Raw genomic sequence first — 18,905 nt, forward strand, 5'->3', positions numbered from 1 at the left:
ATAATCTTCTTCTACTTCTTAGACTTGGAATAATCTGCATAGCGTACTATATCAATCCACTCCATGTGATAAATCCATGAACCGGAGAAATGCAACTGTTTATTTGAGCTGGATTAAGTCTCCTCCTTGTGTGTTTGATGATTTGATTTCCTGATTGTTGTGTCTTATTTGTATTTAGACTGTTACTGCTGTGCTGCTTGGGCCTGAACTCCCTTAGGACAAATAGATTCCCATCTCAAGGGACTTCTTAGTCAAATAAACATTAAATGCAAGTTGCATTACATGTACTTGTTGTTCTTTGCGTGACTGCTTTTACTCTTTACTCTTGTGCTTGTCTCTTTGTTGTCGTTGTGTATCTCTTAAAAGTAATTTTGCATCTATTTGGGGTGCCTTTTCATCCCTTTGTGAGTCTTTGTGGTGCTTTTTCATTTCTTTAATATCTCTTTTGTCTTTTTTTGGTTGTTTCTTTCGTGTTTTATGGTTGGTTTGTGCATCTGTGTCTCTTGGGGCTTGTTTTGTGTCTCTTTATGGTCGTTTTTTTAATCTCTTTGTTGATTTTCCTATTAGAAAAGATAAGAGCACACACGCTCAAATACATTATCCACATTTCTGGCACTGCTGCTGCTGTCTCTGAAGGTTTTTCATAAAACACAACCTCCTCGGAATTGGAGCTAAAGAAATCTCCCTGTGACTCAGATTGCCATTGTGATCGGATTTCCCCCACACTACCAACAGTAATCTGTGATGTAAGTGGATTTACATAACCTAGTAGTGTCTACACCCAGATTACATTTGGACATGTTTAATCCCTGCCCCCCCAGCCTGCAACAAATTCTCCCATTCACTTTATTTTGTACATCTTCCACCCTTTCACTGATATTTAGTAAAAAATGGCTTGGTATTAACGCTGTATCATTAATTGTTCCATTTGATATAATTATTGCGCATCGATCTCTGTATAAGCTTAGATATTTGTGGAATTGAAAAACAAGTCTTCATACTAAAACAAGAAAATAGGTTATTTTTTCCTTTTACAAAGAATCACATGACCGTTACAAAATCAGTCGTATTTCCCATCTGCCACCTTTGCGGATAGGGTTTGACTGTTTTTGGCAAAACACTTGGTTGTGGTTACGGAAATATTGCGGTCATGCTTAATGCTTTTCGAGAGAATAATCCTGCACTCTCTCCAAATGCGAAATAAATTAAAGGATTTGTACGGATTTTGTTCAAGTCTCTTCTCACTTGCCATATGAGGCTGTAACTAACAACTTCAAAAAGTGATTGGCAAGACACAAGGAACTGAGGAATGATTCTTAGAAGTCTTTTATTTTAGAAGTCCTATTTCATGACAATTTATGCATCCACTTCAACACAATTCAGAATATTGTTTTCATTTTAAATCCACTATATTTATCGGACAGCTTAAGTTACACTAGAAATCAAGATTTCACCAACAAATAACTTTTAAAATATGATTAACTTTGAAAAAATCTGTCTAGCAAACAGTGTGTATTAGCTACGTTATCATTGTGTTGATTTGTGAATTTGAAAAAATAATTCAGCCACTATTTTTCTAAGATGTTGGTTTATGTCATGGTTTTAGCCTTTTATCTGTGACAAATTGCTGCGATTCCTCATCTTAAATGAAAGTAAACTGAATACTACTGAAGTTTGTGACACTAAGCAGGAAATCTCCCCTCCTTGGGTGTAAAAAAACTGTTTATATTAGTAGTGCAGTGTGCTTTAGTGTGCTTTGCAGATGTCCAGAGGTAAGGAATGGAATTAATAACAATACAAAAATGTCTCTATCTGTGTCGGTCTTCATAAAGAGATTAAGGCGGCAATTGTTATTTAAATATGTCAGAGCTGGAATACACTCAACGGCTTGGGATTTCAAAATAAGATACTCCCTAAAATGAATTTAATCCAAAGCATTATTTATTTGTATAAATGTTTTGGGATTAGATCAATTGAGTTTTTAGGGTATTTGGTAAATTACACATCCTCAGTTTATAAATGTTTCTGTATAATGCATGAAGTCTCACAAACTCTAGTAGGACATCAAATCCATTCTGTCCAGTGTCTGGGTCTGGATTCTCAAGCTTTACAGTACATCGCTTTTCAGGTTGTCACATGTTATATATCTTAAAGAGGTCCTTTTATGCTTTTTGGGTTTTCCCTTTCCTGTAGTGTGTTATAGGTTGTTGTGCATGTAAATGCTGCAAAGGCCAAAAATCCCTAAATTCCCACCAGAGGGAGTTTCTTTCCCACAAACATGATTTCTGGGTAGTTGTTGTGTTTTATTTTGGATGTGGACAATGTGATTTGAGTGAATTTTCCGAGGAATCTGACTAACCCAATCCAACCAAATAGAGTTGCTTGTTTATACACAGTCCCCATTTTTAAAATGAGGCTACAGCAGTTGGAATTCGACAAATCACGTGGGTATTCCTGTCCTGGGAGTTCCACATTGTGTATTGTCCCAGTAATTCAAACTAAATAAAACTACTTACATGTCCCTCTGCTGCAGCATAATACATTTTTTTACCAAACAAGGAATGTAGATTTTGTCTTACAGCTGAATCACGCTATAAAAGGATCCTTTCAAGGGTAGTACGACAGGAGAGTGATTACAATGATTAGTGACTACACTTTGAATGAATTCAATGTATATATGAGCGAGGCTGTTGTAATATAGACCAGAAAAGAGAAAATGTGAGTCAGTCCTTTAAGAGACACTGCAAGACTGGCCAACACATCAGGACATAAATCAAGCCAACAGGAGGGTTTCAAATGGATAGCAGGGCTCAGAGAGGAGGGGGTGGACGACAACAGGATAATATAAGACCCAACCTACCACTCGCCTCAGGTCTCTGAGAAAGTGTGTGGGCTACAAGAGTCAAACCTAAACCTGAATCCCTCTATTTCCATGAGATACAACAAAGACACTTATCGTATATTTGAGAAAATAACCTTGAGACAGGCCCAAAAGGAAAAGAGGATATTTTTCCTTTTCCTCAAATTAACTTTTCATTAAGCCTTTGATCCAGAGTTTCTCTTCCCAGCGGGACCACTGAATATCCGGTTCAATATAGGCTGAACTTTAAAGAGAGGCGTCCTCAACGCCTCCCCTCCTGTTCACTGATGTCAATAACGCCAGCGCTGCCACCTGGTGATTTATTTCATGGCCGCAAAAACAAAAAAAATCAAACACATATTTAAAAAGGTCAGACAGTCCATATCCATCTTCCTCAGATCGATTGTACATCAGGCCTAGAGTCTCGTTCCACAACATGTTTAAATGTCTGAAACTGAAAGAACTGTACTGCATCTTGGGACCTGATTGACAAAATCGAGTGTCAAAAAGGATGTTATTCAAGACACAATACAGAAATAACTCTTTGAAGAGAAATCAACATTTTGGAAAAAAAAGCCTATAGCCTATGCTTTTGTGTTAAGAGATAAATGAGAAAATCAATCATTCTCAAATCTGTTTAAATGAGTGTGAGCTAAAAAGCAATTAGCAACATTAGCATAAAGAATAGAAGCAGGTTGAAGTTACAGAATAAACATGTCACATATGGTACGGTGTGTTAATAGTGAGCTTTAGAGGTGTTTTTAGGGGGATTTTATTTACTTTCGCACTGCTTACAGTCCGCAGCTTAGTTAAGCTAAACTAAGCTAATCACTTCCTAGCTGCAGTTCTATAGGCTAGGCTACTTAGCACACAGACATCAGAGTGTTATCAATCCTCTCTATCTATCTTTTCATTTGAATGCTGTGAAGAATTTAGCAAGCGCTAACAAAGCTAGCTACTGAGTCTACTTAAAATGACCTTAACTTTAGAAGATTTGTGACGTGTAACACGTGTTACAAATTGGTTAAGGACAGATAAAACAAATATTCTGACCTGCCAAACAGACATTGACAAAAGAGACTGTATGCTAAGCTAAATAATTGTACGTCCAGTTGCTGGAAATGCTACAGTAGGCTACTAGATGTGAATTATTAGTCAAAAAAAATTCCCTTTTAAAAGCATTATTTACTTGTGTTGAGTTACTTTTGATAGAAATGTAAGCGGCCAGCTGCTTTAGCAAACAACTCAGCACTTTTTACATTTCTATTTTTTTAAAATTTATGTTTTCAATGTAACAAACATGGCAAGATGATTTAGAAAAATATTGAATTACGGACTAACTGATACTGGTTTGGATCTTATCATGTTTATAAGAGATGAGCTATATAGCATATTGCTGGCTTAACCTTTTAAGTGCAGCTCAAGGAGATATAAATTGGATTGAAATCGGGGAAAGGAAAACACAACAGAGCCTATTGAACCAGGGTAACAATGTTGATGGAAACTCAACTGTTGCATATTCAGTTCAGTCTCAGCAGATGGTCAGGTCAGGCAAAACAAACATGCTGTGTTACATCTTTCCATCATGTCATTTTATATTTCACTTACATCAACTCAATTGTCTATTTGTCACAGCCTAATTTGGGTTAGCATGTTCTGTCTGAGGGCTTTGGGTTAGGGTTATTTAAAAAAAATCTAATCACCACATCTGCACATCACAACACACCATGCAGGTGGAGGCTATGCAACAAACCCTTGTGAATGGATAACAAACTAGAGCACAGCAGGTCCTAAAATGCAGCATGCTGTTGCTTTCAACCAAAGCCAACCAATTGTGTTTTCTTGCTCTCATTGCCAGAGGACAACGCTGTTTAGAAAAATCACATTTCCGTCTGACATTTATTTTGAGGAATTTACTAAAAGAAACTGTTTTTTGTTTGGATGCTTTCAAAAGAGAAATAGCTGCAGGTTGATTAGCAGATGATATATTTATAAAACCAGACAAGATGACATTAAAGCCGCAGCGCTTTTTAAATGCAAAACATTCTTTGTGCTCCTGAAGCCTGCAGGGGATGCTTTTGGGCATTTCATAGTACTGCCATGGTAGTTATAGTCAGTTAAAGGCTGCAGGCTCTGAGGAACCTAACCTGGAATCTATATTTACTATAAATAAGCTCCGAGCAAACCTGCAGCATTCATCTTCCCCTGCTAACCTCGCCTTAGTTGTTGGTTTTTGATTATGTTTCATGCTGCATGAAAAGCTTCATTAATCAGAACACATACACACAAACAACACACGCTGGGACCTCTTACCTCCTCGTGAAGTATGGCCTTACACATGGAATAGTTCCCCTTCAGCGCCCATGTCCCGTTTGCAAGACATTTCTTGTAGACGTTATCTGTACAGAGAGCAAGAGAAGAAAAAAACTATGGTTATAGAATTATTTTTAATAATAATTTTCTATATTGTGCAAACATTATCAACATATTACAGACATTATCACTCCACGTCATTAAATCATTTTTAAGTGAATACTTCTTGTGTTTTGGTGTTGTATCCCTGGAAATGGACAGAATGTGAATTATTGCACGATTACTTGTGGCACCGTGACCTTTTCTTTCATTTTGAGACTAATAGGTAGAGATATCATTAGAGGTAGTCTCACAAGCTGTGAGTTTTCACACGTTCTCTGTCAACAAAGTCTACCACCCTCTGCCAACGCATAGTTATCTTTCCTTACATTTTGACCCCCGCTTTTTTAATGCAAATGACCTGCATTTTTTACTGTTTTAAAAAAAACTGGTTTTCCTTCTGTCCTGCTGTTCATATGCAATGAGCAAATACAATTGTACTACAAGCTGTGACGAAAGTAGAAGGCATATGTTTCACAATTTCAATCTGTTAAATCAAAAGAAAGACTCAGACTGGAGACTGGACAGAGTGACCCAGTGATTACTTTCTATATAAAAAACATAATTTCTGCATATTGCTGGGTAATGAACCCAAGTAGTAGGGAGTCGGCATGAAAGCCCTGACAAATGATAAATACAATTATATTTTTCCATGCTGGCTTGCTCTATCACAGCAAACATTTCTTGCTGCAATCTCAAGCCAAAAATAAAGTAATCTCTAGCAAATGTTACGTTTATTATTTTCTTAAGATGAAGGAAATGGAATTGTCAAGTGGGACCCTGTGGAGTTGAAATACTGCAGTGAGGCAATTTCAAGTTGAAAGGGGAGATAAATATTTTACATTCAATATTTATTTTGACATCAGCAGCTGTCTGCAGGTGAGGCTGCTGGATGGTACAGCCTGAAAGCTGGAGGTTGCATTCATTTAAAAATGATAAGCATGTATTGAAGTTGTGGTGCTCACCATAAATTGATGTAAACAAGTGGAAATATAAAAAAATAAATGGACGATTGTTTACTTCTCCAGGAAATGCTTTCTGTCATTTTCGAGACAGTCAGCAGCGTGAGCACGTACAAATGTGTCAAGACAGTTAAACCCTCCTACCGTAATAAAGCATTTTTCACTCAATAATATGGACAGATCTGACCCTGATCTCAAAACGGGGGCGACTCAGGTCATTAGAAACCTTTCCCAGTGACAGGTTTCAGAACTGGGTGCAGAAAGTGAAGTTTGCTGAGCAGTCACCGACACGGTTAAAGCAACATTGGTTTACTCGGCAATAGGAAAGCTGTCAACAACCATAAATAATGAGACATAACATCAATAAAATGAAGTGCTTGTTTGCCTTTATTTTGGGGGACGGTTTTGCTCTCAGGTTACATCAACCAAACGTTTGGACGAATAGTAAATATCTATACCGTCTACACTTTAGATAACCTTGGTCCATATCTCTGAATTACGGTCCACATATTAGTGCTTATTATAGATATAGAATATAGAATCGGAGGGATGAAACCCTCCAATTCTATATATTGAATGGTCACACATGCAGAGCACACAGCACACACAGTGAATTTTGGCCTCTGCATTTAACCCATCCTAGTAGAAGGAGCAGTATTAAAGGCTCTTCAGAAGGAGAACTCACCAATGTTAAAATACAGCATTTTTATAATCAATATGGTTTATATGACTATATAATTTTAACCCCTTAGCTTAAGGGCGCGTTATATCATTGTTCAGCTAATTGTTTTGATTTGTTTTGGTGAAATTGGATATTATTTTATTGTAAGAGCAAACATTTTTATACATTTTGATCGGAAATTATTTAAAGAGGACATCAAATTCATATTTCAGATTCATATTTTTATTTTGTGCCTCTATTGCCATGTCTCTATGCTCTAATGTTCAAAAAGTTCTTTATTTCTCTCATACTGCCTGTGCTACAGCACCTCTTTTCACCCTCTGTCTGAAACCAGAGTCGAGTCTGCTCTGATTGGTTAGCTGATCGGCTCTGTTCTGATTAGTCAATCGTTTAGAGATTTCACGTACAATGTGTTGGAGCGCTATCCAATAGAAGCACGAGTGTTACATGGTGATTTCATTATATCACAGAATAAAACATAGGAGTCTAATCGAGCTTGGAAGAAAGTTGAATATGTCCAAAATAACGTAAACAAATTGAAAGTTGAATAATACCCAGAACGAATGAACGATGTGTCAACTGTTTAAAAGTTTGAATAGAGTTTCTAGCTCACAGCATAAATGAGTGGATAACAATGAAACATGCATGAAAAAGTGAGAAAACTTTAAATGACACACTAATATGAACAGATAAGCCATTTGTTTTAATGCAAAGGTGGAACATTTCTGAAAGTTCAGAAAAATGTATGACTAATATCCAGAATGTCATATGAGATAAACTTTTTGAAGGTTGTATGACGTTTTAACATTCAGCGTTCACCACCAGCAAGCAAAATGGAGATAACTCCCAACAAAACCGTGGACTTTTACATTTAATCATCTCATAAATCATTTCTACAGATCAAAAAGGGGAAGCATGAATAGACAGCTCTTGCCGCCCATTGTTCGAACAATATTTGATGACCAAAAAACGACAGTATTCCCTCCATACTTAACCAGCTGGTCATTCTAGTCAAAATAGCATAATAAGTCTCAAAAGTAATAAGAGTCACATTACAAAATAATATGTATTCTTCCTTCTGGTTGACTGATTAACTAATTTCTTATTATAACACAAGAAGGACATTTTCAAAGTCGTCGAGAGATGAGCTCTGCATTATCTTGAAAGAGTATATGAAATGCGACCACATCAGTGTAGACTGCGATGGAGGCTAATTTCTTTTTTGCATGTTTAAATAATGAGAGATTTTGAGATGGGATTGGGTTGCCTGAGGGCAATAATGTGAAATGAGTGGGGTAAAAATAGCATGTTGACACTGGAAGGGGACTGTCAAGCCCAATCAAGATTACCTCGCCTGTGATATTCCCTAAACCCCAAATGCAATATCCTAGAGAGCCTGAAATCTGTCCATGGAGAATTATGTCAAAGTCAAAATTTCTCCCTGCACGGACATCTATAATCCAAGAATAAACATTTGTATTTATTTCCTATTGGAGAAGATTCAACAGTACGTTCTACTATTTTGCTTTGTCTACTTGAGAAAATCTTAGTGTACTAGTACAAATCAGACATATTAAAGAGAGTTCCCATAATTCTCTGCATTTATGTAAATCAAATTGACACAACAATGCATGAGTGGCTTCAGAAAGCAAACATAATTGTGTAAAAACAGAGAAAAAAACAAAAAATGGGACCGCACAGAGACATCACAGTCGAGGTGTTGTGTGAACGGTAGCGCCTTCAAATCAAGCGGTGTGACCTTGTAATAAATTCTTTCTGGCACTGGACCACACAGTGATTTATGGCCGCTAAACCGCTTCATAGAAATAGACCATATATGTCAAACATATCGCACCAAAGACTGAAAGTCATTGAAATCTTCATCTTTATGTTATAAGTTCAGTAAGAAGCAATTGATTAATTTATTTTACAAGTTTTACAGCTGAAGCAAAATAAGGTGGATTTCCTGCATAACTCGCTATCAGTGGTGGACGATAACAAAGTATATTGACTCGAGTACTGTACATAAGTACATTCTTCCTCAGTATCTGCAGTTTACTTGCAAATTATGGGTAACTTATTACTTTTACTCAACTGAAAGACAGATATTATATTTTTGGCTTCACTACATTTATATGAAGCCCCCGTTAGTTGTTACTTTAAAGCATAGCTTTGAAGTCAGCAAATTCATTTACTTTTCATAAATGCATAAGGCTAGGTTACAGTTGAGTCCTACTTATATACAATATTGTCTTTCTCAGTAGTTTTCCAACAATGAATTGGCTAATATTGGGCTTTAACTTCTGTGAAGCCTATGAGATAAACAAATATATATATATATATATATATATTTATAAAAATCAAACAATAATCAATTGACTTTCCCCGAAACAAGTTAATCCAAATATTACTTTTGTGATCAGGCAATTGACGGTCAGAATAAGTAAGAATGTGCCTAATAATGTGGTGTACCATGTTAAATAAGGTGAAAAACCAATGTGGTTAGAAAACTGTGGCATTACTCCATCTAACCCCAACCCCACAATTGTATTGGGTTTTCCCTCTCCTGTAGTGTGATAGGTTTTTGTGCATGTCAATGGTCTGCAAAGGCTAAAATACCAAAGTTCCTTCCAAAGGGAGTTTCTCTCCTGTACAACCACAGTATAACATCACCTAGTAACACTTGTGCTTCTATTGGCTAGCGCTCCCACACATTGTAAGGGAAGGGAAGGGGGAATCTCTGAGCGGTTGATCAATCACAACAGAGGAGGCCAGCTAACCAATCAGAGCAGACTGGGCTCTGGTTTCAGACAGAGGGTGAAAAGAGGTGCTGCAGCAGATGAGAAATTAGAAAAATACAAATATAAATCCTGAACATTTGCATAATATAATAGATATTCCCAACATAAATCAAACGTCAAAATGGCTCCGATACCTTTCCGAAGTACCATACAATTGTACTTGAGTAGAGCCCAACAGTTAATTCACCATGCAAGTTAACAAAGGAAATGTAAAAGTGTTGATCTAATCCTTCAACCCGCAAATGGGCAAACAGGTTGAATTATCTTTTTTGTAAAACACAATTCTAAATCGTTGCAGCACGACATGTTTAATTACACTGAAATACACATCGACCTTACACTTTGACAGAAGAATGGTGATATACTGCTGAACTACCGTATAAAAATAGACGGTATATAATTTGCCACTTTATGACTTAGAGTAAATGTCAAGAATGTCTCTGTCGTTTCTTCTGATCGTGTTTGCTGTCAGTATGCATGAGGGTGTTTTACAGCTGAAGCACGTTAAAGCGGATTTAATGCCCAGAAAACATAGTGGCAGTATTACATTTGCTGTTAGTTGTTTCCAGCTGCGTCATAATGCAAAGCCTGTGACCTTTGGGGTTATAACATGTGAGAGGCAAAACGTTTGACGATTGAAAGCAGATCGCCTGGCTCCAAAGCGGATAATCACACCTTCTGAAGCTCAATAAATATTAACACGCTGTGGCTGCTTCGTTTAGCCTGACCATCAACTGGAAAGCTTTTCATCTCGACACACCTGTAAAGTTTCGTGACTGCGTCATGGACGCATGCCATTGCGGTGACAAGATCTGTCCACAGAAATATCAATATTTGTACTGAAAACCTCCTCGGTGGCAGTTCTTGCTACAGTATGTGTCTCCGGGACATTTTGACACACACACAGACCCACAAGGTGGAAACACACTATCTCGGCTGGCAACAATTAGTGGTTTTAAGGGGTGTTATGCTGGAAGAATTTTGTGGCGAACTGAACAACTACTGTGTACAGCTTTGTGAAGTCCTCCACACCTTCATCCGTCCAAGTATCCTTCCAATTTTACAATAAATATCAAACGACTTCCAGTAAATCGGCGCAAGAGGATAATGATTATTAATGCGCACTTTCTCCTGGGCTGTACCGCAGCCAGGTGCCAGTGCAGGAGAAGAGGGAGCCATGGGATGACATCAGTAACCGAGCTCCGGTCAGTTTTAAAATGATGAAAACCAGGTGGAAAACATTTCTGTTGGTGTCATGTACTAATGTGAGGAAAGTTAAAGTCATCACCTTACTCCACACGCACCTGATGTTTTTAACGCCTCTCATTGATGCTTAAGATTTCTGTATGCTGGGGGACACAATAATTTGACTGTGCGTATCACTGTGTAACATGGGTGTAATATAATTGTAATATTGATGTAAAATGTTTGTAATAATGGGGTAATATGGGTGTAACATTGATGTCGTAATGGTTTAATATTGGAGTTATTTGCGTGTTAATTGGGTGCAATAATGGTGTATTAACTGGGTAATATAGGAAAAATATGTGTTTAATAATATCTAAATGTATACCCTAAATGAGCAATGTATCTCAAGAGATACAGAGTGTAAGCTATAAAATAAAAGTCATAGTTTGAGGAAAAATCTTGAAATATGTCATTTTACCCAAAACACATAAATAAATTACAATTAATTATTTTTCAAATTATTCATACGCACTTGCCCATTCAACAGTTAAGTCACATGCTTTTGGTTATTTTGACTTTTCTTTACCAGCATTTTTTATGCATAAATTAAAAATTACGTCTAGTTAAAGGTCCCATGTCATGCTTTTCCGGTTATTACCCATCCCCTTGTGTGTTATGAAGGTCTTTATGCATGTAAACGGTCTGCAGAGTCACAAACCCTCAATGTACACCCTGTAGGGCAGTGGTTCTCAAACTTTTTTCAATCATGTATCCCCTTTGAAAAAAAATTCAGCCAAGTACCCCCTGATCAGCATAAAAACAATTTGTTATGGAAAAAATGCCTATAGAAAGAGGGACAGCGCTGCACCATCAGTGTCTGATTTATTAAAACAACAACCTTGTAACTGAGAAACACGCTACATTTCAAATGTTTACAATCTCTAAATTCATGGCAAACCAACTTTAACATCATGCAATAACACTAAGACGACATTAGTTGCATTGAACTGATCTTTTTAATAAGTTGTACTTACAATTTATTGTGAAACATGGGCTTGTGCTTCACTTTGTCATTCTGACAGGGAGGCAAACTGCAGTTATTACACTTCGCGTTTTGAAATATGTGTAACTCTGTTAATATAAAACCCACGCTGCTCAAACTTCGTTACTTTTCCTAAAATTGGTATATTTATTTATTTAGGGGCGTGGGGAATGAAGACAAAATAATATATGAGCATTTTGTGAGCATGGGATTTTGACCCCTCATATTAACATACGACGCTGAAGTTGGCTTCCGATTCAGAGCATCCGATTCGGCAGTTAAGGGGAAAGTTAAGGGACATTTAATTTACAGCGCTGAGCGAACAATCCTCCGTGTTTGAACCTCTTAAATCGCTGCATAGCCGATTTATTTGGACTGGATTATCCCAGAGAGTCTAAAGATTCTTTATAACACAGTTTCAGATTTGTGAAGCCTTTATTCTATTTGTGAAAATACAAAAAAGGGGGATTTCAGTGCTTTTTTCACATGTAGACCACATTAGACCAGGTCCTGATCTAAAACCACTATACCTAGACTCATCAAATGTGGACTGGATTATCCCAGAGAGGCTAAAGATTCTTTATAACGCAGTTTCAGATTTGTGAAACCTTCATTGTATTTGTGAAAATACAAACAAGGGAGATTTTGCAGCTTTTTAAAAATCTAGACCACATTAGACCAGGTCCTGATCTAAAACCACTGTACCTAGACTCATCAAATCTGAACTGGATTATCCCAGAGGGTCTAAAGATTCTTTATAACACAGTTTTAGATTTTTGAAACCTTAATTCTATTTGTGAAAATATAAAAAAGGGAGATTTCAGTGCTTTTTTCACATGTAGACCACATTAGACCAGGTCCTGATCTAAAACCACTAGACCTAGACTCATCAAATCTGGACTGGATTATCCCAGAGGGTCTAAACATTCTTTATAACACAGTTTCAGATTTGTGAAACCTTTATTCTATTTGTGAAAATACAAAAAAGGAGATTTTGATGCTTTTTTAAAATCTAGACCACATTAGACCAGGTCCTGATCTAAAACCACTAGACCTAGACTCATCAAATCTGGACTGGATTATCCCAGAGAGTCTAAAGATTCTTTATAACACAGTTTCAGATTTGTGAAACCTTTATTCTATAAAACCTTATACCTTATACCTTAAAACCTTATCTTAATTCCAAGGGCAGCGGTCAGTGCAGCTGACAGTAATACATCTCTGTGCTGCTCACATGCTGAAGTTGATCAGTATGAAGTTGTCCATGGTTCAGTGCAGAAAGGAGACAAAACAAAAAATGTTGTACTGTTTTGCCCTCCTTCAAAATGCTACTGTATTTGGCCAGGTATTGTCAATTTCAAGGTGTATGGTACATGTTTTTTCATCAAAGACTGAAACTAATGGTTGCAAGAAACATCTCTCAGCACTGCAGGAGGCCATACGGACACAGAAGTCAGAAAATATCAATTTCAAAAATGAAGATGAAGACCACACACCTGCTGATTTTGAAGACATGCACAGATCTCTCACAAAATCATCCCCTTTCTTTGCTCCTATCAAAGAGGTGGTCACACAAGCACAGGAGGAAGCAGGGAAGGAGGATGACGCAAACAGAGCATGCCAGACAAATCCTCATTACTGTGAGACACTTGTGGAAATAATTCTCCATTACGCTGGTACTGTGCCACTTTGGACAGGTCTGATGCTTAAAGATCTTGGCAAAACCTGTGACAGTAATGCTGTTGTAGAGAATTGGTTCTGCACAACAAAAAAAGTGATCCTTTCATCAAAATTGTACAGAAGAGCAGGAGACTTTCTCCAGCTACAGCAAGAGTTTGTGGTTGGAAGACTCAAGGGCGTTGCAATAATGAAAAAACAAGTGCATCCTTCAAAAACACACGCTGAAGACAAAAGACAATCAGGGAGGGACCAGAGACACTTCCTCTGTCACAAGAGGAGACATGAAGGAAGCGAAGTAAAACGCAGAAAAGAAAGTCGAAGTACTACAGCCCCCCTACTCCAACTGCTCAGAGAAAAAAGTATAAACTGTCTGAAACAGATGCAAGGGAAAAGCAAAAGGGTTGCTGTCCACATTGGGGAGGAGAGGGAACAATTGGACAGCAAACTGTGTCAATGACAAACACTTGCACAGTGGACAACCTCCTGTACACCCTGCATCTCGCAATAAAAAGGAGAAATTACATTACATTACATTTAGCTGACACTTTTATCCAAAGCGACTTACAATAAGTACATTCGACCAGGAAGATACAACCTTGAAGAAAACAGAATCATATAAGTACATCAGGTTTCATAGAGCCAAACATTTCAAGTGCTACTCAACTGGCTTTAGATAAGCCAGTCCTTTATTAGTATATAAGTGCTCTGTTAGCAGTTTCTTTGTTAGTAATTCTATCGCTCGAAGTGGAGTCGAAAGAGATGGGTTTTCAGTCTCCCCCGGAAGATGTGCAAGCTATCTGCTGTCCTCATTTCAATGGGGAGCTCATTCCACCATTTTGGAGCCAGGATAGCAGACCCACGTGTTTTTGCTGATGGGAACTTGGGCCCCCCTCGCAGTGCGGGTGCAGCGAGCTGTTTGGCCGATGCAGAGCGGAGTGCACGTGCTGGGGTGTATAGTTTAACCATGTCCTGGATGTAGGAAGGGCCAGATCCATTCGCAGCATGGTACGCAAGTACCAGTGTCTTGAAGTGGATTCTAGCAGTTACTGGAAGCCAGTGAAGGGAGCGGAGGAGCAGCGTGGTGTGGGAAAACTTTGGAAGGTTGAAGACCAGACGAGCCGCTGCATTCTGGATGAGCTGCAGAGGTCGGATGGCACATGCAGGTAGAGCAGCCAGGAGGGAGTTGCAGTAGTCTAGGCCTGAGATGACGAGAGCCTGGACCAGAACCTGCGTTGCTTTCTGGGTCAGCTGGGGACGTATCCTCCTGATGTTGTAAAGCGTGTATCTGCAGCAGTGGGTTGTAGCAGCGATGTTTGCAGTGAAGGACAGTTTGTTATCTAGGGTCACACCCAGATTCCTTGCAGTCTGAGTCGGGGAAACAACAGAGGTGCCGATGTTGATTGTTAGGTCAAGAGTGGGACAATCTTTTCCCGGAAGGAAAAGCAGTTCAGTCTTGTCAAGGTTGAGCTTGAGGTGATGAGCAGACATCCACTGAGAGATGTCAGCTAGACAAGCAGAGATGCGTGCGACGACCTGGGTCTCCGAGCGGGGAAAGGAAAGAATTAATTGGGTGTCGTCAGCGTAGCAGTGGTATGAAAAACCATGCGGTTTAATGACAGATCCGAGCGAGTTTGTGTACAAGGAGAAGAGGAGGGGACCAAGAACAGAGCCCTGAGGGACCCCTGTAGTTAATTGACAAGGGTCGGACTCGGACCCTCTCCAAGTTACCCTGTAGGTGCGGTGTTTGAGGTATGAGGTGAGGAGGGAGGGAAAGTGCAGTGCCTGAAACTCCAAGTTCTTGGAGAGTGTGAAGGAGGATCTGATGGTTCACCGTGTTGAATGCGGCAGACAGGTCCAGAAGGATGATGACAGAGGAGAGGGAGGCTGATTTAGCCATGTGCAGTTCCTCAGTGACAGCAAGGAGGGCAGTTTCTGTTGAGTGACCTGCCTTGAAACCAGACTGGTGCGGATCCAGAAGGTTGTTCTGATGGAGATAACAGGAGAGTTGTATAAAGACAGCGCGTTCAAGTGTTTTAGACAGGAACGGGAGGAGAGAGACAGGCCTGTAGTTTATAACATCAGACGGGTTGAGAGTGGGTTTCTTTAGGAGAGGGTTTACTCTTGCTTCCTTGAGACTGTTTGGAAAGTGACCAGAAGTTAGAGAAGTGTTGATGAAATGGGTGAGAAACGGTAGAATATCAGGAGCGATAGTCTGAAGGAGGTTTGAGGGGATAGGGTCCAGAGGACAGCTGGTAGGCGGGCAGAGGTAATGAGGGTAAGAACCTCACTTGGAGAGAGAGGGGAAAAGGAGGTTAGTGTGTGGGTGAAAGGTGGGTCTGGTGAACCAGCGGTGAGTAAAGGTGAGTCAGAAAAAGAAGAGCGAATATCATCAACCTTTTTTTCAGAGTAGTTAACAAAGTCGCTTGACAGAAGGGAGGAGGGGGAAGGGGCTTTGGGGGGTTCCAAGAGGGTGGAAAAGATTGAAAATAGTTTTTTGGGATTGGAATAGGAAGATTGGATCTTATCTTGAAAGAAAGTGCTTTTTGCCTGAGAGATGGAAGCAGAGAAAGAGGAGAGGAGAGCCTGATAGGTTAGGCGGTCCTCATGGTGTTTGGATTTCCACCATTTCCGCTCTGCTGCCCAAAGGATGGTTCTATTAGCACGCAGTGCGTCATTAAGCCAGGGGGCAGGAGGGGACTGACAAGCCTGCCGAGATGTGAGAGGACAGAGAGAGTCCAGAGAGGATGAGAGAGTAGAGAGGAGAGTTTCTGCAGCAGAGTTTGGAGGCAGGAGTTGGAACGAGTCAGAGGAAGGGAGGGCTGAGAGCACCGATGAGGCAAAGGTAGAGGGGGAGAGGGAACGGAGGTTACGGCGGACAGGTGCAGGATGAGAAGAGATTAGTTTGTTACGTTTGGAAAGGGGTAGAGAGAATGAAATGAAGAAGTGATCGGATGTGTGGAGCGGGTTTACAGTAGAAGGTTAGAAGTAGAGCAGTTCCTTGAGAATATGAGATCAAGGACATTGCCAGCGTTATGAGTTGGTGGGGATGGAGACAGTGAGAAAGCAAAGGTGGGTAACAGATATGTTAGTTTGCCTATCTTCCCTGTCTGGAGGTTGAAGGTCTAGTGGTTTTAGATCAGGACCTGGTCTAATGTGGTCTAGATTTAAAAAAAGCTGCAAAATCTCCCTTGTTTTTATTTCCATAAATAGAATAAAGGTTTCACAAATCCGAAACTGTGTTATAAAGAATGTTTAGACCCTCTGGGATAATCCAGTCCAGATTTGATGAGTCTAGGTCTAGTGGTTTTAGATCAGAACCTGGTCTAATGTGGTCTAGATTTAAAAAAAGCTGCAAAATCTCCCTTGTTTGTATTTTCACAAATAGAATAAAGGTTTCACAAATCTGAAACTGTGTTATAAAGAATCTTTAGACCCTCTGGGATAATCCAGTCCAGATTTGATTAGTCTAGGTATAGTGGTTTTAGATCAGGACCTGGTCTAATGTGGTCTAGATAAAAAAAAAAGCATCAAAATCTCCCTTGTTTTTATTTTCACAAATAGAATAAAGGTTTCACAAATCTGAAACTATGTTATAAAGAATCTTTAGACTCTCTGGGATAATCCAGTCCAGATTTGATGAGTCTAGGTCTAGTGGTTTCAGATCAGGACCTGGTCTAATGTGGTCTACATGTGAAAAAAACACTGACATCTCCCTTTTTTGTATTTAGAGGGACATTGCCAGCGTTATGAGTTGGTGGGGATGGAGACAGTGAGAAAGCAAAGGTGGTTAACAGAGATGTTAGTTTGTCTATCTTCCCTGTCTGGAGGTTGAAGGTATAGTGGTTTTAGATCAGGACCTGGTCTAATGTGGTCTAGATTTTAAAAAAGCTGCAAAATCTCCCTTGTTTGTATTTTCACAAATAGAATAAAGGTTTCACAAATCTGAAACTGTGTTATAAAGAATCTTTAGACCCTCTGGGATAATCCAGTCCATATTTGATGAGTCTAGGTATAGTGGTTTTAGATCAGGACCTGGTCTAATGTGGTCTAGATTTAAAAAAAGCTGCAAAATCTCCCTTGTTTGTATTTTCACAAATAGAATAAAGGTTTCACAAATCTGAAACTGTGTTATAAAGAATCTTTAGACCCTCTGGGATAATCCAGCTCAGATTTGATGAGTCTAGGTCTAGTGGTTTTAGATCAGGACCTGGTCTGATGTGGTCTAGATTTTTAAAAAGCTGCAAAATCTCCCTTGTTTGTATTTTCATAAATAGTATAAAGGTTTCACAAATCTGAAACTGGGTTATAAAGAATGTTTAGACCCTCTGGGATAATCCAGTCCAGATTTGATGAGTCTAGGTCTAGTGGTTTTAGATCAGGACCTGGTCTAATGTGGTCTAGATTTAAAAAAAGCATCAACATCTCCCTTGTTTGTATTTTCACAAATAGAATAAAGGTTTTCAAAAATCTGAAATGGTGTTATAAAGAATCTTTGTAAAAAAGCTTTTCACAATATTATGAAGGCTTTTACAGAAGGGTTTGTTAAAGGTTTCACAAATCTGAAACTGTGTTATAAAGAATCTTTGAACTCTCTGGGATAATCCAGTCCAGATTTGATGAGTCTAGGTCTAGTGGTTTTAGATCAGGACCTGGTCTAATGTGGTCTAGATAAAACAAAGCTGCAAAATCTTCCTTGTTTGTATTTTCACAAATAGAATAAAGGTTTCACAAATCTGAAACTGTGTTTTAAAGAATCTTTAGCCTCTCTGGGATAATCCAGTCCAGATTTGATGAGTCTAGGTACAGTGGTTTTAGATCAGGACCTGGTCTAATGTGGTCTACATGTGAAAAAAGCACTGAAATCTCCCTTTTTTGTATTTTCACAAATAGAATAAAGGTTTCACAAATCTGAAACTGGGTTATAAATAATCTTTAGACTCTCTGGGATAATCCAGTCCAAATAAATCGGCTATGCAGCGATTTAAGAGGTTCAAACACGGAGGATTGTTCGCTCAGCGCTGTAAATTAAATGTCCCTTAACTTTCCCCTTAACTGCCGAATCGGATGCTCTGAATCGGAAACCAACTTCAGCGTTGTTATAAACATATGCATAATGCTGCGCTAAACTTTGCGTTTATGCAAATCCCGCCAGTGCAAGCGCTAGCCAATCAAACCGCGCGCAAGCTGGGAGAGCCAGCTTTCCTCATATTCTAAACGAGATAATACGGTAGCAAATCATCCGGTTCTTTACGACCAGAACTATTTACCGGGATGCAAA

General features: G+C 39.0%; 1 protein-coding gene across 1 annotated transcript in view; it reads right to left on the bottom strand.

The window, feature by feature from the left end:
* LOC307024102 (corticotropin-releasing factor receptor 1-like) overlaps nucleotides 1–18,905 on the bottom strand; it is a 113,161-nt gene that overhangs the window by 32,863 nt on the left and 61,393 nt on the right. The window contains exon 5 of the mRNA XM_079657928.1: nucleotides 5,174–5,259. Coding sequence (XP_079514054.1) covers nucleotides 5,174–5,259 — 86 coding nt within the window. The remainder of the gene's footprint in view (nucleotides 1–5,173; nucleotides 5,260–18,905) is intronic.

The sequence above is a fragment of the Notothenia rossii genome (assembly GCF_949606895.1).
Source record: "Notothenia rossii genome assembly, chromosome: 11".
NCBI lineage: Eukaryota > Metazoa > Chordata > Actinopteri > Perciformes > Nototheniidae > Notothenia > Notothenia rossii.